General features: G+C 39.5%; 1 protein-coding gene across 1 annotated transcript in view; it reads left to right on the forward strand.

Moving 5' to 3' along the window:
- Positions 1-23,060, forward strand: part of ADGRD1 (adhesion G protein-coupled receptor D1) — a 1,443,566-nt gene that overhangs the window by 1,233,261 nt on the left and 187,245 nt on the right. Inside the window, exon 21 of the mRNA XM_069756056.1 lies at positions 9,024-9,115. Within this exon, the coding sequence (XP_069612157.1) occupies positions 9,024-9,115 (92 nt within the window). The remainder of the gene's footprint in view (positions 1-9,023; positions 9,116-23,060) is intronic.

A 23,060-nucleotide genomic window follows, 5' to 3' on the forward strand; every position in this document is an offset into this window, starting at 1 on the left:
AAAGTTTATAAGATAGAGCCGTGAAAATTAAAAATCTTTTTTTCCACAAAAATGATATTTTCGCCCCATTTTTTTATTTTCTCAAGGGTATCTGGAGAAATTGGACCCCAAAAGTTGTTGTGCAATTTGTACTGAGTAAGCTGATACCCCATATGGGGGGGAACCACCGTTTGGGCACATGGCAGAACTCGGAAGGGTAGGAGCACCATTTTGGAATGCAGACTTTGATTGAATGGTCTGAGGGCATCACATTGCGTTTGCAGAGCCCCTGAGGTACCTAAACAGTAGAAACCCCCATAAGTGACCCCATATTGGAAACTCAACCCCCCAAGGACCTTATCTAGATGTGTTGTGAGAGCTTTGAACCCCCAAGTGTTTCACTAAAGTTCATAACGCAGAGCCGTGAAAATAAAAATAAATTTTTCCCACAAAAAAAGATATTTTAGCACCCAAATTTTTATTTTATCAAGGGTAACAGGAGAAATTGGACCACGAAAGTTGTAGTACAATTTGTCCTGAGTACACTGATAACCCATATATGGGGGTAAACCACTGTTTGGGCACACGTCGGAAGGGAAGAAGTGGCGTTTTGGAATGCAGACTTTGATGGAATGGTCTGCGGGCATCAGGTTGTGTTTGCAGAGCCCCTGATGTGCCTAAACAGTGGAAACCCCCCAATTCTAACTCCAAACCTAACCCCAACACACCCCTAACCCTAATCCCAACCCTAACTACACCCTTAACCCCAACACACCCCTAACCCCAACTCTAGCCTCAACCCTAACCTTAATTTTAGCCTCAGCCGTAACACTAACCCTAATGGGAAAATGGAAATAAATACATTTTTTTAATTTTATTATTTTTCCCTAACTAAGGCGGTGATAAAGGGGGGTTTGATTTACTATTTATAGCAGGATTTTATAGCGGGTTTTTATGTTTGGCAGCTGTCACACACTAAAAGACGCTTGGCAGCTGTCACACAGTAAAAGACGCTTATTATTGCAGAAAATTGTTTTTGTGTCACCACATTTTGAGTGCTATAATTTTTCCATATTTTGGCCCAGAGTCATGTGAGGTCTTGTGTTCAGCAGTACGAACCATTTTTGGGCACATGACATTTTTTGATCGCTTTTTATTCCTATTTTTGTTAGGTAGAATGAACAACAACCAGCAATTCCTGAATTTCTTTTTTGGGGGAGCGTTTATACCTTTGCGCATTTGGTAAAATTGATAAAGCAGTTTTATTCTTCGGATTAGTACGATTACAGCGATACCTCATTTATATCTTTTTTATGTTTTGGCGCTTTTATACAATAAAAACTACTTTATATAAAAAATAATTATTTTTGCATCGCTTTATTCTGAGGGCTATAACCTTTTTTTCTCGCTGATGATGCTGTATGGCAGCTCGTTTTTTTGCGGGACAAGATGACATTTTCAGCGGTACCATTTTTATTTATATCCATCTTTTTGATCGCGTGTTATTCCACTTTTTGTTCAGCGGTATGAAGATAAAGCATTGTTTTTTGCCTCGTTTTTATTTTTACGGTGTTCACTGAAGGGGTTAACTAGTGGGACAGTGTTATAAGTTCAGTCAGTATGGACACGGCGATACAAAATATGTGTACTTTTATTGTTTCTTTTTTATTTACATAAAGAAATGTATCTAATGGAATAATATTTATTTATTTTTTTCTTTATTTAGAGATTTTTTTAATATATTTTTGCACAGTGTAATATTTTTTTTTCCCTTTTTTACATTGTCCCAGGGTGGGACATCCCTATACAGTGTCGGATCGCTGATCTGACACTTTGCACAGCACTGTGTCAGATCAGTGATCTGACATTCAGTGCTGGAGGCTTGCCGGTGCCTACTCTTAGCAGGCACTCGCAAGCCACCTCCCTGCAGGACCAGGAAGGACCCATGCAGCCATCTTGGAACTGGAGCCTGCAGGGAGGAGAACATCGCGTTGTTCTGAGGGTCTCAGGGAAGCATGCAGGGAGCCCCCTCCCTGCACGATGCTTCCCTTTGCCACCGGAACGCTGCAATTATGATTGATTGCAGTGTTCCGGGGGTTAATGTTCTGGGTGCGGTCCGTGACCACTCCTGGCACATAGTGCCGGATGTCAGCTGTGATAATCAGCTGACACCTGGCCACGACGAGCCACGCTCCCCCCGTGAGCGCTGCTGATCGCCTATGATGTACTATCCCATCCATGGGAATTAAGTCCCAAGTCACATGGATGGGATAGTACGTCCAATGGTAGAAAGAGGTTAAAAAAGCCCCACTGGCCAGGCTGAAGAATTGCAAAATTACTACAAATGTTGTTTTGCTTTTTTTTAAATATAGATTGTGATATGAAAAAAGGATTGCTGATTTTGTTGTAATGTATATATATATTACAGTATATGTACTCTATAGTCAAAAAAATAATCTTAATAAAAATGCCACTGGCGGTGGCGCCTGCACATAAGCGTCTCTCCCGATGATCCAATAAATGCTGCTGCATAGGCGCTACCGGTGCAAAATTGATGGAGTCATTTTTTTTTTTTTACAAAATCAAATGAATACATACATGTTATCCACCGTATCATGCTACAGCTCAGCCGCCTGTCTGGTAAATGCTATTTTTTTTTTCAAACAATATTCTATGCAGTATGTAAAATAAGGGGCAGGTCACTGAGGGATCAGTGACCTTTCAGAAGTCATACACAAGAATACATAATCAGAGCACCACATGAAACTCCCCCCCCCCCACAGGCCACCCCAGGACATGAGCATCTCATTAACTGAAAACTGTAAATAAAGATTAAACAACAACCACAAGAGGGATTTAATCTCCCCAGATATCATTTTAATCTAAATAACAGTGCCAATCTGACAGTGTCTGTAGGTTACTGAGCACAATCCTGCTGACAGTTTCCCTTTAAGAAGATTTGTAGCAAAATAATGGATTTAGTTTGATTTGGCCAAATTATTATTTTTTTTAATCTGATAGTACGGTAATTGTGATTTTTATTATACGAGTCTTATTATTCATCTCAATTAAATATGGAAGTAGAGCGCACTACAAATGCAAATAATCCCAATGCTAAGCTGATGCTAAATATTGTAGTGAACCATGGTAACAGTAAATCATGAAAGAGAAAGAGAAAGAACTACATAATAATGTGCTCACCTGAGATATTAATAAAATCACATACATATTCATTGGGAAAAACATGAAAACCCATGTTGAAAACATTTAAAACTGCGCACAACAGCGTATAGCACACAAAAAAATCAAACAAGGTACTCCTCGATTAAGTATCTGTTGTAACAAAAAGAGGATCCTAAGATAGTCAGATGTAGCACTAATAGGGCAGGCATAAAAATCATAATAAACAACCAGGTATAGGAACCCAGCCCAGTCACTAAAGGAGAAAATGCACAGATATACAAGCAAGGAGATTAGTATCCCCATGAATAGCACAGTGACTATCATGTAATACCTGTACATATGGCAAATGAGGACCCATAATTAGTACGTTTAGCCAATGTACAATTAGTGTATAAGAAAAGGCCATGCCCCATATTAGCATCCCTAAGAAATGATAAAAGCAATACAGAAACTGCTAGACTCATGATGAGAATTGACATGTAAAAGAAATATCAAGAAATGTCAATATATAACTTTAAAAGGAGGGTGAAAGCAATGTGCTACTCTCCTATTATCTGCCAGAGAGAGCAAGGGGTAATGAAATGGTTAAACAGAGGAAAGAGAAAAATACTTGCTGGCACCTATAATAAGGAAACCCCCAAGAGCAAAAGGAGTATCAACGAACAATAGGGCATGGTGAGGCGAGGCGCGGACCCCACGCGTATCTCCGTGTGAAGCACTATTCGTCTCAGAGACCTTAATTCAGTCTTTGTAAATTATTATTCTTATGCTTTTGCTTATATAGCATTATCATATCCATAATACTTTACGTGAGAACAGCTTGTCCTAGTAAGGGTTCGCTCACATCAGCGTATTAATAATTGCTTCGATGTTTATCCTGAAAAGTTTTACAAGTGGTTGGAATCCGTATGTAAAAAAAAGAATAAAGAAGCTCAACACGCCAATATTATTCGGGATACACCGGAAAGTTGATGATTGGGTGCCAATTCCTGCAGTTATTGTAGAGCCAAAGAAAAAAGGATTTTCCAGCACTTCCATGCATAAATTTAATCTTTTTATTAGAAATTAATTTAAAAACAGAATAATCTATCATGAAGATAAAACCTGGCATTCAGAGGCAAATTGTGCAAGGCACAAGATAGATGATTTTATTCCTTTATTCATCCAAAATGCATCTTAAAATCAATGTTTTGGTCAACAAGTGGCCTTTTACAGGCATAACCAAAATGGCAGATGAAGCTAATTTGCCGGTAAGTTGCCCTAAGGAAGTACAGAGCCTGTGAAGTGGTGCAAAGGGAACTACCATTACGGATAGCGTTACTGGTGTACACTACGCCCTTAGTCATAGGAATATTCTTCTATGACTAACGGCATAGTGCATACCAGAAATATGTAAGTTTTTATCCTCACGATGGATCCTCCTGTTTCTAAGTGAATTTCTAATAAAAAGATGAATTTTATGATTGGAAGTGCCAGAAACTCCTTTTATCTTCTTCAATTCTGTAATTACCTTTTGTCCTGGGAGTGCGATGTGAGTGCGTTTATTTCTCGCATAGCATCCGTATGACATCCATATGGCATGCGTATGCAATCTGTATGCAATGCGCTTTAACAGGATCTTTTACATTATATAATGTAAACTTAGTTGGCAAAAAAAAATAAAGCAAACGTACTTAAAGTTATAGATAGATGATAGAAAGATATTAGATAAACAATAGATAGATAACAAAGAGTCACATATTAGATAGAGACATAGATACCCTGCAGATATAGAATTTCACAAGCCCCTTGAGTTTATTGTTAAGCTTCTTAGGAAAAATTGAGAGGATAGCGGCACACCACTGATGAAAAAATGAAAAAAACTTTATTCAGGCATAGCAAGCCATATTAAAAACATGAAAAGCCTTACGCATTTCAGGTGCATGCGGCACCCTTAGTCATAGCTTAGTCATGGCTAAAACTGACCTGCCATTATGATTCTCCGGGTCATTATGAGTTTGTATATACCAAACATGTATAGGTTGTTTTTTATTTAAATGGTGAAAAAAAAATTCCAAAGTTTGTAAAAATAAAAATAGCGTAATTTTCCGAGACCCATATCGTCTCCATTTTTCGTGATCTGGGACTTGGTGAGGGTTTATTGTTTGAGAGCCAAGCTGATGTATTTAATGATACCATTTTGGTGTAGATATGATGTTTTGATCACCCGTTATTGCATTTTAATGCAATGTTGAGGCACCCAAAAAAACTAAATTCTAGGGGTTTTGACTTTTTTTTGCTATGTGGCTTACCGATTGGATTAATTCTTTTTATATATTGATAAGTTGGGCAATTCTGAAAGCGATGATACCAAATATGTGTATTTTTTATTTTGTTAAAATAGTTTTATTTTGAATGGGCCGAATGGGGCAACTTTTATAATTTTTTTATTTTTTAATATTTTTAAACACACTTTTTTTTACTTTTCACTTGCATGAATATTCTCCATGGGAAACTAGAAGCTGCGATAATCCAATCACTTCTGCTACACACAGGCGATGATCAGATCGCCTGTGTGTAGCAGAAATGCTCACTTGCTATTAGCACCGACCATTGGGCAGCGCTCATAGCAATCCTGCAATGACAGCCACAGGGGTCTGATGCTAACCCTTCAGCGACCTGCGGTCATGTGACACGGGTGCCGATGTGCGGAATTAGTGACGTCCTTTCGGCGTGACCACATTAAATGCCGCTGTCAGATTGACAGCAGCATTTATGGGATCACGATTCCACCCGCGGCTGTTAGTGGCAAATTGATGGGTTAAGTCAGCTTAGGGTAAGCAACAGGCATAAAACCGCTGGATTATATACCAAGGATAAACAGGAGCAATTAACCAGGGTCCATATAAATTTATAATTGGTATCTCCTGTGAGACTGCTGGTATGTCCAATAGGATGTGGTGTTGCCACAACAGGGAACTAACTATCCCTTCAAGTCTGTTGACACGCACACTTTCTGGCTGGAGGATACCGGTACTCTATTTTGGATTGCACTAAAGTCATCCAGTGATGCTGGAATTGCTGCCTCCTCCATTGCAAGCATCATCTGCAGAGTAATTGTGATGGCATCTGGCATAGAGACATTCATCGCCGGAGCATGTCCACTTTACAGTTCAATATACAGTCTGGTGTATCGGTTGCCGGCATTTGACATTTAAAAAGTATTGTAAAAGGCATATTATGAGGCTGGTTACTTAGTATTCTTTTTTGCAATAATGTGATAAAGATTCATTCAGTATGATGAAAAAACACTTAGAGCCAAATGCTTGGTTGAACAAGTGTATTTTGGAACATACTTGTGAATGTTGTACCTCTAGAGAGTGGATCTCAATGAGTTTTAATTTGTTTCTTCAAACTAAGCTGAAACTTTCACTAAATATGTCTGTGGAGACTCCTCAGCTGCACTATTTCTTCAAATATCGTTAGATTATGCATTCAATGGGGAATGAAGCTGAAAAAATGACTATAAGCTGGTGTTTCTCTGTCATTTAAAGAACATAGAATGTCTGTCATCCATATTATCCTAAATATACAGTTTTAGACCAAATAAGATTTTAATACTTTTACATTTCGGCTTTATGAATATTTGGACTTCAGATCAATGGCGTAATTATAATTATTGCCATGGGTTATAGTTAAATAGTTTATTTAAAACTTTGCTACTTAAAAGCTGCATTTATAATGGAATAGATGTGTCAATGTGTTTGGTGTCAATACAGTGAAAATGTAGCTCACTCGGATTTGTGTTCGGATTCCCGAGCATTTTTCCTAAAAATCGGCAAAAGTCAGCCAAAACGACTGAGTTGACTAAGGGCTCTTTCATACATCAGTTTTTCCGGAAGCAGAATCGGCCACAAAACGTCCTGCGCACATGCACACTGATGACACAGGGGTGACATCCCTATGTCATCAGTGTGCAAGTACTGACACCTGGAAATCAGCATTTCTGTTTGCACACTTCCTCGGCACCAGGTGCTGAAGTGAAGACAGCTCACATAGAGGTCCCCTGCTCGTCCCCTGCTCGTAAGAAGCTATCTGTAAGTACAAGTACTTTTTTTTAAAGAAAAGTTGGAGAGGATTCAATATTTATAAATATTGATTAATATCTATCCTTTGCAATTAGAAAGTTGTTGTAAAACAAGACATTTTTAGACGTCTTGCACTTATCATGGTGTGAACACTGCTGATTAATGTATTACATCCTGCATGGGGGAGAGACGCTGGCACACAGTGTAACAGTATTAAAGGGAACCTGTCACCCCCTCAGGCGTTTGTAACTAAAAGAGCCATCTTGTGCAGCACTAATGCTGCATTCTGACAAGTTGGCTCTTTTAGTTATGTTCCCTGCACACACTGAAATAAACGCTTATAAAAAGTGCCCCCTCATACCGTGAAATCGTCCCGGGGCGGGACGTCACTCCGGGCCTGTGCGCGTCGGGTGCCGCCTCCACTTGCTTCATCAGTGTCCCTTGCACCTGTGCTGTAAGTTCGAAGGGCAGCGCAACTGCACATGCCCGGAAAAAAATACTTACAGCGCAGGGGCCGAGAACGCTAATGAAGCAAGAGAAGGCGGCACCCGGCGCCCACAGGCCCGAAGTGATGGCTGTGCTGCATCTGATTAGGGGGGGAAAAACCCACCCCCGGGACAATTTCATGGTATGAGGGGGCACTTTTTATAAGCGTTTATTTCAGTGTGTGCAGGGAGCATAACTAAAAGAGCTACCTTGTCAGAATGCAGCATTAGTGCTGCACAAGTTGGCTCTTTTAGTTACAAACGCCTGGGGGGGTGACAGGTTCCCTTTAATATAGATAGATTAATAGAATGTAATTCTATTCCCCATAGAATGTAAGTCCGCAAGGACAGGGTCCTCTCCCCCCTGTACCAGTCTGTCACTGTAATCCTGTTTACTGTAAACGATATCTATAACTCTGTATGTAACCCCTTTCTCATGTACAGCACCATGGAAATAATGGTGCTATATAAATAAATAATAATAATAATAATATGTATCCTTGCTTGCAATGTTATTTCAGTTTGACTGGCGCTTTTATTGCTTAAATTGTACAAATCAACACAACTGCTTGGGAAATATTTATGCAAATTCGCTCTCCAATATGTGGAAAACCATTACAGAGACAGCCTCAAATGAGACCCACCTCCAAAAGTTTGTAAAAATTTGAGTACTGTAAGTTGAGTTATTTCTTAAAGCAAACGGTCTAGTGTAGGATTTGTAAATTCAACTGGATTGTGTTGGACACAACCTAAAAGAAACAAACTGTAAGTAGCCTAAAAAGTTCATTTTTGCTAATCAACTTTCACATTCATTTATGAAAACAGTTACAAGTCATATAAAACAATAAAATCATCTATAGTCAAACATTTTCGTACCTGCTATCCATCACAGCTATGATGGCGGTGATTCCAATTTTTGTTTAGAAGTGGTAAGCATGTGGCCAGAGCTGCGGAGTAGCTGCAGATAGCTACATAAACAGATAGTTGCTGACCAACTGCTGGCATGACTGTGACCACAGTGGTCACATACCGTACTAATGGGTTAACGTTCAGTGATGGATGCCACGTAGGGTACACATCTTCTAGGGTCACTGCAGACATATGCTGACCACTTGTGAACAAAGACCGAGGACTACTGAAGCGGAAGGATAACGCCTTTAGTGTAAACCTGCGGGTTGTGTTTGTTTCTGCAGTTTATTTAGCATTTTGTGATTATTATTCACCTGTCTATTCCTATTATTTATTATGTCCTACAATAATACTGCAGTGATAAACTAATGTTTGTATTTTTCTTTAAATTAACATTTAGGTTAATATTGGTATCCTCATTGCCGTAACCAGAATCATCTCCAGAATTAGCGCTGATAACTACAAAGTCCACAGAGATGCCAATGCTTTCAAGTAAGTGACAATAATGAAACTGTAAACTCAGTCGTGTTCTGGAACATCCAAAGTACAATACTGATCTTTAGATTTCGATCCTCGTGTGAACTTTACAAATACCAATGTTTCCAATACCATTTCAGATCTTAAAAAAAGTGTTCAAATCCTAAATATTTTATGTCTTTGTAGCTTTTTTATTTATCCGTCGAATAATATATTGTTTTCGTGCAAATTTACAACTGACCTTGAATATCATTTGTATAGAGATTAGTGAATAGTTCAAGAGATTCAATCAGATTCAAGCTAAATAGCATCTAGTGGATTTTATGCTACTGGTTTGTTTCAAAACAGCCACCATTTTATATTGGTGCTTAAATCTGTCTAACTTGTTGCATTTTCATGATGCTTTGCTTATATAGAGCCATCCTATTCTGCAGCGCTTTACAGACATTATCATCACTGTAGTAGCATTTCTGATGAGGCGTACGGAGGTGCGCGCCATAGAGAAAATATTCATTAAGTGGCATGTGCCTGTTGTGGAGTTCTGCGTATTGTACTCTTGCAAGCCTGGTGTGCGTAATGCCAGTCTTATTGAATCAGCCTCATAGTCCTCTGTAAGATTGTAGTAGCATCGTACACAAATGTCTCTTTAATATGTTTCCTCACAGCATTAAAGTCCAATCCACATAAATGCACATAACTTCAGTGTATATTATCAGTATTCAGTTTACACTAGTTCATAGCAATACAAATCATACGGCTTTAGATTGCGGTCCCTAAACAGGCCAGACTTCCCTTGTCCAGATTCCCTGGGCAACCGCACCCAATATAACAATCTCCATATACACATCCTCATTTGTTGCAGACACTACACATGCCAGCCTTCCTCTGACTAGTTCTTGTGGGTGTCCTGCATCGCTGTATCACATGTATAAATATATGTGTGGTCAGCACAAAGGGCTGGCACATGACTTATTCCTTCCAAAGACCATACCGAGGACTAGGGGGCACTCATTAAGGGTGGAAGAAAGGTTATTCCGGCAGTTATACAGGATAGGTTCTTTACAGTTCGAGCAGTCAAACTGTGTAATGCCCTACTACAAGAGGCAGACACTATGACAACTTTTATAAAAGGGCTGGACGATTTCCTCGATACACAAAACATTGAGGGTTATGGTTAAATTAGTGATGAAATGTACAATTGGTGGAGAAAGGTTGAACTTGATGGACCGGGGTCTTTTTTCAACCTATATAACTATCTAAGTATGAATATTAATTGTAAAGGAAGAAACATTTGAGGACACCAGGCCAGTACTGAAATGCGAGTTGTTTTGACATCATTTCAGCAGGGAGAGACACTCATAGGTATGTATGCCTACATACTAGTTATGCCTTTCAACATCCACAGCTAACTATATCCGTTACTGCACACCTTTTAGTAGATCTCTTGGTTAATTGCTGTATTTTGACTATAGCTCTTATGGCATGCTGATGTCACTTAGATTGGTTTAGAAATATTACATTTTACCTGTATTCATTACATTACAAAGTGTTTAACATTATATACACCGACTTTCGTAATGTCATAATATTTATTGCCTCTGTGTTGCCGACTGGCACATAATGCAGGCGCTTAGATGGTGTCTATGTGCCCTATGTACCGTTGAGCTTCCGCATACGCCATCTTCAATCTTGTTTTATTTGTATGTATTTGACAATAGTATCTATTGTATCTAATTGTATCTATTTGACCGTTTGATAATAGTCCTGGATGCTGTGTCTACTGACTTTTCCTGTGTGACTTGTTTTTAATTGTGTCTTATCTACATATTTAATAATAAAGGGGATATATTTTTTGTACCTTCTTCGCCATCTACCTAGTTTTGGATAGGAATGAAGTTTTCTATGGTGCACAGTCCTTACTATGGTGCCATTGTTATGGAAATTTGGTTTGGATAAATCTATCCCTGTGTGTGCTGCGGCCGTTCCCAATAAGACTGAGTATTTTGAGCGCTCATCAAGAATGACACTGTACACCATGGTGACAGAATAACATTCCACCAATACTGATGGTTTATTGTACATACATGGTTTTATAATTGCATATAGAAAGGTGGTGGGTAGGGGTGGTTAGTTAATTACCATATTGTCGAGCTCCTCTGTTATTGGTTATCTAAATATATATGGAATATTGGGATTAATGCGCATATGAATGCTGATTAAGCAACTAAAGTGTAATAGTTGCCTTTTTCTGCATCTAGGACGAAATTGAGACGTCTATTAATCACTTAGTACATCTGGTGCTGTTCTGCTTTTGCCTGGAAAGCCCCAAACAGTCTGTCTGGCTTATATTAGTTTATGTCAGCCATTTTAAGCAATTGATTATAGTGTATATATTAGCTGTGAGTATATATAAGTATATATGCAAGTGAGAGTTATATGATGTATATTTCCATCACACCATCATGCATGTTTGTGTCCTGTACATGTACTGTGCATTCACCTGTAGTAAATTAGAAGATTTCCACAATCTGTTTATTTGGTTTATTATCCTCATAAAACTGTAAACTCTTCCTATTTGAGGTATTTTATTCCCTAAGGAGAGCTGCACGATGTCTTTCATACCCTGAATTTCTGATCTGGAATAGATTTGTGAAGAAATGCCACTATAATTGAATCCTTGTAGGTAGCTTCGGAGCGCTCTCACTTGACCTTTACCTTCTAGCTCTATCAAGAAATGTCTCATTCAGCCATAGCTGTATTTGGTTTGTTGATGAAAAGAAGACTCTATTAAGTAAAAGCGAGCAACTGCTGTGACAGCTGAACAATGATAGCGCGCACAATAAAAAGCGAAGAAGTGGGGAGGATTCCATATACCGTACCAATATGCCTTCTATATCATCTGAGAAGTCTAGAAAAGATGATTTCCTTTCTTAATGGATTGCGTCATAGTTGATTCTGAGAGCAGCACAGTGCATATTGTATTGTCTGAGCGGAATTCAGCGTAATGAAGTGTATGATCCTATGATTATAAAGCTCAGCGAGCTTTCAGGGATTCGTTCTGCTATAGTCTTAAATTATCTTCAATGCATATTTTTTTTTTATAAAAAAGAGTCACGTCACTTGTTTTCCTTCTTTTGTATTCCATCAATTAAAGTATAAAACCCACCCCTTTCCTGACTATTAAGAATGATTTGGATAATGCTTACTGAAAATTGTAAGTTATGTTTCCTACTGAATCGTGAGAGCAATGATTGTGTTTCCAATATCCATCGTAATTCAGACGGCTTGCACCCATACAAGTCTATGGATGTGTGCTAAAATATCAAACTGCGCTCGGATGTCATCTGAGTGCAGTCCGGTATACGTTGACTCACACAATGATGAAAATGGAGAAATTAAGTTCTCCATCTTCTCCAAACTTGTGATTTGTTTCTCGCATGTTAGAGAATGGGATCAAAGTAAAAATAGTGACCCTCGGATCACGCTCGCAGCAGAGTTAGAGACAAGTGTCATTTGCTTTATAGCATCTGCTTCTCTCGTCTGAGAGAATCATTGGATGCTATACGCTTGTGTGAGCGAACCCTAAATGTGGCAGAATTGTGGCATAATGTGAGCATGTGTTTAAGACATTTTTTTACAATTTTCCCAACCTCGATATAATTATTATTTATTTTTAGAGCACCATTAATTCCATTGTTCTGTACATGAGAAGGGATTACATACAGAATACAGATATAAAACATTGTGAACAAACTAATAATGGCAGACAGGACAGACAGAAAGGAGAGGGCCCTTAGCATGCAGGCTTACAGTCTACAGAATTTCTTGAAGAGATGCATAGTCTTGCTGGAAATGGACGTAGCTTAAAACAACGGCACAATAAGACTTAAAATGTAGCAAAATTGTGGTGCACTTTTATGGCGCAATGTAAACCAAAATAATAAGTGGTGTAAAATTAGATGTTTTAATCTTAAAGGGGTTGTCTGGTCAAAACCAATAAGTCTGCAGTCACTCTGTGTGACTGCAGACCTATGAATCATGCAGTGCGCTGTGGGATTTTTCTAATTTAAATCCGGGAAACAGAGGGTATGTACAGTTGTGGCCAAAAGTATTGACACCCCTGCAATTCTGTCAGATAATACTCAGTTTTTTCCTGAAAATGATTGCAATCACAAATTCTTTGGTATTATTATCTTCATTTAATTTGTCTTCAATGGAAAAACACAAAAGAGAATGAAGCAAAGAGCAAAACATTGATCATTTCACACAAAACTCCAAAAATGGGCCAGACAAAATTATTGGCACCCTCAGCCTAATACTTGGTTGCACAACAAAATAACTGCGACCAACCGCTTCCGGTAACCATCAATGAGTTTCTTACAATGCTCTGCTGGAATTTTAGACCATTCTTCTTTGCCAAACTGCTCCAGGTCCTTGATATCTGAAGGGTGCCTTCTCCAAACTGCCGTTTTTAGATCTCTCCACAGATGTTTTATGGGATTCAGGTCTGGACTCATTGCTGGCCACCTTAGAAGTCTCCAGTGCTTTCTCTCAAACCATTTTCTAGTGCTTTTTGAAGTGTGTTTTGGGTCATTGTCCTGCTGGAAGACCCATGACATCTGAGGGAGACCCAGCTTTCTCACACTGGGCCCTACATTATGCTGCAAAATTTGTTGGTAGTCTTCAGACTTCATAATGCCATGCACACGGTCAAGCAGTCCAGTGCCAGAGGCAGCAAAGCAACCCCAAAACATCAGGGAACCTCCACCATGTTTGACTGTAGGGACCGTGTTCTTTTCCTTGAATGCCTCTTTTTTTCTCCTGTAGACTCTATGTTGATGCCTTTGCCCAAAAAGCTCTACTTTTGTCTCATCTGACCAGAGAACATTCTTCCCAAACGGTTTAGGCTTTTTAAGGTAAGTTTTGGCAAACTCTAGAATGGCTGTTTTATGTCTCGGGGTAAGAAGTGGGGTCTTCCTGGGTCTCCTACCATACAGTCCCTTTTCATTCAGACACCGAAGGATAGTACGGGTTGACACTGTTGTACCCTTGGACTGCAGGGCAGCTTGAACTTGTTTGGATGTTAGTCGAGGTTCTTTATCCAACATCCGCACAATCTTGCGTTGAAATCTCTTGTCAATTTTTCTTTTCCATCCACATCTAGGGAGGTTAGCCACAGTGCCATGGGCTATAAACTTCTTGATGACACTGCGCACGGTAGACACAGGAACATTCAGGTCTTTGGAGATGGACTTGTAGCCTTGAGATTGCTCATGCTTCCTCACAATTTGGTTTCTCAAGTCCTCAGACAGTTCTTTAGTCTTCTTTCTTTTCTCCATGCTCAATGTGGTACACACATAAGGACACAGGACAGAGGTTTAGTCAACTTTAATCCATGTCAACTGGCTGCAAGTGTGATTTAGTTATTGCCAACACCTTTTAGGTGCCACAGGTAAATTACAGGTGCTGTTAATTACACAAATTAGAGAAGCATCACATGATTTTTTGAACAGTGCCAATACTTTTGTCCACCCCTTTTTTATGTTTGGTGTGGAATTATATCCAGTTTGGCTTTAGGACAATTCTTTTTGTGTTTTTTTATTTAAGATAAATTAAATGAAGATAATAATACCAAATAATTTGTGTTTGCAATCATTTTCAGGAAGAAACTGAGTACTATCTAACAGAATTGCAGGGATGTCAATACTTTTGGCCACAACTGTAGGAGGTATACATTCTCCTGGCCAGTGGGTGTGGCCTCACTCCATACACTTGTATTGAGCCAAGATCACTCCCCAACCAGTGATGCGAATGTCCACTGGGCATGGCTGACGAGAAGGCGTGGCCTCGCTCCATAAAAGTGTATGGAGAGTGAGGCCACGCTCACTAGCCGGGGGTATGTATAATACATACAAACCCTAAAGTGCACAGAACAACCCCTGTCTCCCTCCAACACCTAGGGAACTGAAGAGTAATACTGTATGTATATACACAAACCAGACTAACTAGGGAGGATGTACAAGGATAAATTAAAGTACCAAAAATATAAATAAGCACTCATAGGTAAACGAGAGGAGCACCAGTGAGAAAGTGAAGGAAAACCAAATAGGAGAGGAAGAGTACTTGCACACAGCTGAAACACCAGGAACAGAACACAGATCAACACTCCAAACGCCTATACCAACAATTAACACCTCTACTCAACACAAGGCAGTATAAGACTAAACAGAACAGGAAAAAAAAATCCAGCTTCCAAAAATAGTCCAATTTATTGAGAGTAAAATGCAAAGTCCAAAATCATGGTGAACAAGAGATTGAGTAGCAGCAGGCTACGCGTTTCGAACAGTGTGTTCTTTTTCAAAGCTATATCATATAGATATAGTGGAATACATGGTCACATTGTCATGCATGAGTAGCAAATTGAAGAGTGATGTGATATGGACTACAAGTTGCATTAGATGCATGGAACCTCATTCTTTGTCCATGGGAGAGGAAGAAGAGAGTTTGAAAATAAATTAGAAAAAAAGAGTACACATTTTTTAGCCCTAAATCCTGATTCCTGCATTGAGCAAGGGTTTGGACACCATGAACCTGGAAGATGATTATATGAAATCTCTTGTGCACTAATTTTGTAGCTGCCCTTTCCTCAGTTTGAAATGTAGTTAAGAAATGGCATTTAAAAGGAACATTGGAAGTCAAGATAAGGTTTGGAAGACCAAGCAAAATTTCAGTGAGAACTGCTTGTAGGATTGCTAGAGAGGCAAATCAAAACCCTTGCTTACCTGCAAAAGGCTTCAGAAAGATTCATCAGACTCTTGAGTTGTGGTACATTGTTCTACTGTTCAGAGACACCTGTACAAATATGGACTGCTTGGAAGAGTCATCAGATGAAAACCTCTCCTGTGTCCCTGCCATAAAGTTCAACGTCAGAAGTATGCAAAATAACATCTAAACAATCCTGATGCTTTTTAGAAACAAGTCTGTGCACCAATGAGGTTAAAATAAAACTCTATTGCCACAATAGTATATGCGGAGAAAAAAGGGCACAAAATTTCAGGAAAAAGAGCATCTTGACAACCATTAACCATGGGGGTGGATCAACCATGCTTTGAGGTAACGTTGCTGCCAATGGCATGGGGAATGGAGGGAAGAATGGATTCAATTTAATTTCAACTAATTCTTGATGCAAGCATAACACCATCTGTAAAGTTGAAAAGAGTATGGCTTCTACAAATGGATAATAATCCTAATCACACCTCAAAATCCACAACAGACTGCCTCAAAAGGCACAAGCTGAAGGTTTTACAATGGCCCTCACAGTCCCCTGATCTTAACATTATTGAAAATCTGTGGCTAGACCTCAAAATAGCAGTGCATGCAAGACTAACCAGGAATCTCACAGAACTGGAACAATTTTGCAAGGAAGAATGGATGAAAATCTGTCAAGCAAGAATTGAAAGACTCTTTACAAGCTGTGCTAATTGGGAGTGCTACTGGTTACAAACCATACAGAGTCCCCAAACCTTTGCATTGGCCCATTATCCTTTTTGCAATTTTTTAAACGTAAAAGATGAAAAAAAAATATTTTTTTCTAAAATACAAAGGAAATGTGTCATCTTTAACTTTAAGCTTTTTAGAGATCATTTCTTTTTCAAGTTGCTTAACTGTTTATAATAACAGTCATTTTGTCCAGGGGTGCCTAAATGTTTACATGCCACTATACATTAAAACTTGTGTTGGCTTCTTAAAAGCCCATTTTCACAAACCAGTAATTGTCTAAACAGACCTTCAATCAACAGACAAAGAATCAAATCTTGTTTGTTCATTTGGTGCAATGATTTTTATGCATGCATGAAAATCATTATTGGCAGCAGACTGACCTGTGTAAACATGTGATGTGCTGTTGGTCGGAAACATGATAGTGCTTAGGGTCAGAGCAATCATATTAGTGCATATTAACAGTATTTTATTGGTCTAGGTAGGACCATTATGGACAGATTTTGCAGTGTTTAACTACTGCCAACTTTTATGTTTTACATTTTAGGCTCAGTTCTTTCTGAGACTATGAAACCAAGCTATGAGACTGGAACACGGAATTGATGCCATTAAGTGTCATAAATTGTGTGCATAAATAACAATGTAATAAAATCTATCAGCTCAGAAATATGCCAAATTAAATAATTGCATTTCATATATCCCTTTAATACTTTATATAAATGAAACTCAGGCAAGCAGTAAATTAAGCAAAAAATGTAACTATTGTATGGTAATTAATGAACGCCATGGTCATTAATTCATACTAGTCAGGACGCTACAATATTCTATTAAATTGTGTGCATAATCCCATCGACATGCCGACATGCTTGCACTCTATTTTTCTGAGCAGATTATCATAATTACTTTACTTTGCATATAATAATATTCAGCTAAATATGTATTGGGTGCAAATAACTCTTTACATAGATTAGGGCAGCCTAAATATATATTTTTCTTATGTTATGATATATTAAGAGGGCTGGATTTGACTTTCCCATCAATGTAGGACATTCCACAAAAACACTTCTGTAAGGAATTAAAGGTATAGACGTGACTATAATTATTATTATTATTTATTGTTATGGCGCCATTTATTCCATGGCGCTTTACATGTAAGGAGGGGTATACATAATAAAAACAAGTACAATAATCTTAAACAATACAAGTCATAACTGGTACAGGAGGAAAGAGGACCCTGCCCGCGAAGGCTATGTGGCTATGTGACTATGTGGTTATATCTCCTTAAATACTACTGAGGTGGAAAATAGACCGCATATTGACCCAATGTTATCCTAGGTTAAGGTTTTACAACTCTTTTAGCATTTGAAATAGAACATAGAAATATTGATATGTAAATTCAGATTTAAGAAGTGCTCTGGTCTCGATAGAGATCTTCCCAAGAGTGTAACTCCAAAGCTTATTTTGAAGCTTAGCTATGCCTTTGTCGATAAATGTTGTGATGTAATGTCATTTGTTCAGCTTCTTTCTTCCCTGCTAGGTGGCACCAGCTTGAGTGAATGTAGTTATCATACCACCAGAACACTTAAAGGGGTTGTCCACTCGCTCTCCCTGGGACTGTGATGCAGTGTTGTGACATGTGACCCTGGTGCCCAATCAGTGCTGGTGTCACTTTCTCTTCCTTCATACGAATTGAACATGAAGAGGAAGCCAGGGATCAGCTGCAGCCTATACTTCCTCTTCATGTTCAGATTGTCCGAAGTGGAAGACAGTGACACCAGTGCTGATTGGGTGCCAGACATCACGTGTCATTCCTCCTCATCACAGCCCCGGGACCACGAGTGCGAACACCACTGGAACAGAGTCGGCAGAGGTGGTAAGTGCAGGCTTTATTATTTTATTGGAGCATAACATTTAGTTTAAGAAGTGGTTGTTCTAACAGTGGACAACCCCTATAATTTTATATGAAGTTTCCATTCTGTCACTGACATCAGATTCTTTTCTGCCCTTTAATCCCGTAACTCACAACACCCAGGGGAGCTAAGGAAGATACCAGACTACAACAACTTTTTCAAGTTGATTTATTGGAGATGAACATTCAGATTTTTTACTCAAAAGACGTGGGTCTCGAGGAGTTGGAGGACAAATTCTAATGTCAAGCTCTGTTGCTTTCTATGTGATGCATGGTAGGAGTGGTTCCATAGACAGTGGTAGTTATACTCTGAGCTAGGGCAAATCTTGAGGTGGGAATCATGTAGAGGGCAGAGGGTGGGGAAGATGTGTATTCAGTAGAGATGAGTGTACCCGAACAGTAAAGATCAGCGTCCGTATCGAACACCTACTGTTCGGGCTCAGACACCAAACATGGACTTCACCAGTAAGTTGTTTTTACTTTTTGGGTTCCGCCCCCCAAACACTGGGTATTTGTCGCTCTGTTATGTGCATGATAGCGCGGCAAACACTGCTTCCAATTGGCGATGAAATCATCACCGCCAGTCAGACAGCCGTGGTTCCCACCCCTTTCTTGAGGGTACACAAACATTCAACAGCTTGCAGAATAGAGCTAATTTTTTTTAACAGCGATTATTTTTAATTTGAGGATAGCTAGCCTGTTCCTGCTCCCTTTAAAATGGGATCATTTTTAAAAGGCTTGATAAAAAAAAGCCTTTTTTAATTGTTTATTCATTGTGAGAATAGCACACCGTTGTAGATCCCAAAACATTAATATTTATTTCTTTATTAGTTGGTAAGCCATTATTTCTTCACTTCACTTCTTAACCCCTTCATGACCGGGGGATTTTTCGTTTTTCCGTGTTCGTTTTTCGCTCCCCTCCTTCCCAGAGCCATAACTTTTTTATTTTTCCATCAATTTGGCCATGTGAGGGCTTATTTTTTGTGGGACGAGTTGTACTTTTGAACGACATCATTGGTTTTAGCATGCCGTGTACTAGAAAACGGGAAAAAAATTCCAAGTGCGGTGAAATTGCAAAAAAAGTGCAATCCCACATTGGTTTTTTGTTTGGCTTTTTTGCTAGGTTCACTAAATGCTAAAAATGACCTGCCATTATGATTCTCCAGGTCATTACGAGTTCATAGACACCAAACATGACTAGGTTATTTTTTATCTAAGTGGTGAAAAAAAATTCCAAACTTTGCTAAAAAAATAAAAAAAAAAATTGCGCCATTTTCCGATACTCGTAGCGTCTCCATTTTTCCTCATCTGGGGTCGGTTGAGGGCTTATTTTTTGCGTGCCGAGATGACGTTTTTAATGATAGCATTTCGGTGCAGATACGTTCTTTTGATCGCCCGTTATTGCATTTTAATGCAATGTCGCGGCGACCAAAAAAACGTAATTCTGGCGTTTCGAGTTTTTTTCCCGCTACGCTGTTTAGCGATCAGGTTAATACTTTTTTTTACTTGATAGATCGGGCGATTCTGAGCGCGGCGATACCAAATATGCGTAGATTTGATATTTTTTTTATTGATTTATTTTGATTGGGGCGAAAGGGGGGTGATTTAAACTTTTATGTTTTTTTTTATTTTTTTCACATTTTTTAAAACTTTTTTTTAACTTTTGCCATGCTTCAATAGCCTCCATGAGAGGCTAGAAGCAGGCACAACCCGATCGGCTCTGCTACATAGCAGCGATCTGCTGATCGCTGCTATGTAGCAGAATTGCACGTGTGCTGTGAGCGCCGACCACAGGGTGGCGCTCACAGCGACGGGCAATCAGTAACCATAGAGGTCTCAAGGACCTCTATGGTTACAATATACAAGCATCGCCGACCCCCGATCATGTGACGGGGGTCGGCGATGACGTCATTTCCGGCCGCCCGGCCGGAAGCGGTAGTTAAATGCCGCTGTCTGCGTTTGACAGCGGCATTTAACTAGTTAATAGGTGCGGGCAGATCGCGATTCTACCCGCGCCTATTACGGGCACATGTCAGCTGTTCAAAACAGCTGACATGTCCCGGCTTTGGTGCGGGCTCACCGCGGAGCCCTGCATCAAAGCAGGGGAGCCGGCATCGGACGGTATAGTACGTCCGATGCCGGTAAGGGGTTAACTTTCAGAAGTGTTGAGCAAATCTGTTTTTTGCCCCAAATAAACAGATAATCTTTAAACCACCCAGTTTGAAAAGGCCATGTTTTTCTTCAATTTGAATCATTTTGTGAAAAAGTGAAAAAGCGTTGGCTTCTTCATTTAGCAAAGGAAACTTCTCTTCAAACTACCCAAACAGGCATAATATACAGTATGTGCCACCCCATTTGAAAAAGCCACAGCTTTTTCCATTTGCACCACTTGTATTTAAACAGCAACAAGGCAGGCATCTTCCTTCAAAAAGGAATACTATTTTGGACAATTTCCACAATTTAGGTAGCCTAAAAAGTATGATGCTGCAGTGTATTGTTAAAGAGGACCTTTCACCAAATTTTTCATTTTAAACTTGATGCACAATGTAATAGTTTGCATGCAGAAGTGTAAGAAAAGCGGCACTCACCAAATCCTTTTCTTTTAAAGTCCTTTATTCTAATCAATGGGACATTCATGCAGTGCGCAGGGGATATATGCGGGAGATAAAGTGGACGACGACAGTTTTGTGTCTCCACAACGCTTCTATGGGTCCCACACCCAGTGGCATGTAAAAGTTTGGACATCTCTGGTCCAAATTACTGTTATTGTGAACAGTTAAGCAAGTTGAATATGAAATAATCTCTTAAGGGCCTAGAGTTAAAGATGACATATTTCCTTTGTATTTTAGGACAAAAAACACATTTTTTCATATTTTACATTTTAAAAATTACAAAAAAGAAAATGGGCCAATGCAAAAGTTTGTGCACCCTGCATGGTTAGTGCCTAGTAGCAACCCCTTTGGAAAATATCACAGCTTGTAAATGCTTTTTGTAGCCAGAAAAGAGTGTTTCAATTCATGTTTGAGGGAGTTCATTAATTTTTCCTTGGAAAATTCTTCAAGTTCTCTGAGATTCCTGGGTCATGTTGCATGCACTACTATTTTGAGGTCTAGCTACAGATTTTCAAGGGTGTTCAGATCAACTGTGAGGGAATTGTACAACCTTCATGCGACTACACAACATTTAATTTTAATTATACAGGTCCTTCTCAAAAAATTAGCATATAGTGTTAAATTTCATTATTTACCATAATGTAATGATTACAATTAAACTTTCATATATTATAGATTCATTATCCACCAACTGAAATTTGTCAGGTCTTTTATTGTTTTAATACTGATGATTTTGGCATACAACTCCTGATAACCCAAAAAACCTGTCTCAATAAATTAGCATATCAAGAAAAGGTTCTCTAAACGACCTATTACCCTAATCTTCTGAATCAACTAATTAACTCTAAACACATGCAAAAGATACCTGAGGCTTTTATAAACTCCCTGCCTGGTTCATTACTCAAAACCCCCATCATGGGTAAGACTAGCGACCTGACAGATGTCAAGAAGGCCATCATTGACACCCTCAAGCAAGAGGGTAAGACCCAGAAAGAAATTTCTCAACAAATAGGCTGTTCCCAGAGTGCTGTATCAAGGCACCTCAATGGTAAGTCTGTTGGAAGGAAACAATGTGGCAGAAAACGCTGTACAACGAGAAGAGGAGACCGGACCCTGAGGAAGATTGTGGAGAAGGACCGATTCCAGACCTTGGGGAACCTGAGGAAGCAGTGGACTGAGTCTGGTGTGGAAACATCCAGAGCCACCGTGCACAGGCGTGTGCAGGAAATGGGCTACAGGTGCCGCATTCCCCAGGTAAAGCCACTTTTGAACCATAAACAGCGGCAGAGGCGCCTGACCTGGGCTACAGAGAAGCAGCACTGGACTGTTGCTAAGTGGTCCCAAGTACTTTTTTCTGATGAAAGCAAATTTTGCATGTCATTCGGAAATCAAGGTGCCAGAGTCTGGAGGAAGACTGGGGAGAAGGAAATGCCAAAATGCCTGAAGTCCAGTGTCAAGTACCCACAGTCAGTGATGGTGTGGGGTGCCATGTCAGCTGCTGGTGTTGGTCCACTGTGTTTCATCAAGGGCAGGGTCAATGCAGCTAGCTATCAGGAGATTTTGGAGCACTTCATGCTTCCATCGGCTGAAATGCTTTATGGAGATGAAGATTTCATTTTTCAGCACGACCTGGCACCTGCTCACAGTGCCAAACCACTGGTAAATGGTTTACTGACCATGGTATTACTGTGCTCAATTGGCCTGCCAACTCTCCTGACCTGAACCCCATAGAGAATCTGTGGGATATTGTGAAGAGAAAGTTGAGAGACGCAAGACCCAACACTCTGGATGAGCTTAAGGCCGCTATTGAAGCATCCTGGGCCTCCATAACATCTCAGCAGTGTCACAGGCTGATTGCCTCCATGCCACGCCGCATTGAAGCAGTCATTTCTGCCAAAGGATTCCCGACCAAGTATTGAGTGCATAACTGAACATTATTATT

Source organism: Ranitomeya imitator, chromosome 1, assembly GCF_032444005.1.
Source record: "Ranitomeya imitator isolate aRanImi1 chromosome 1, aRanImi1.pri, whole genome shotgun sequence".
NCBI classification, from domain to species: domain Eukaryota; kingdom Metazoa; phylum Chordata; class Amphibia; order Anura; family Dendrobatidae; genus Ranitomeya; species Ranitomeya imitator.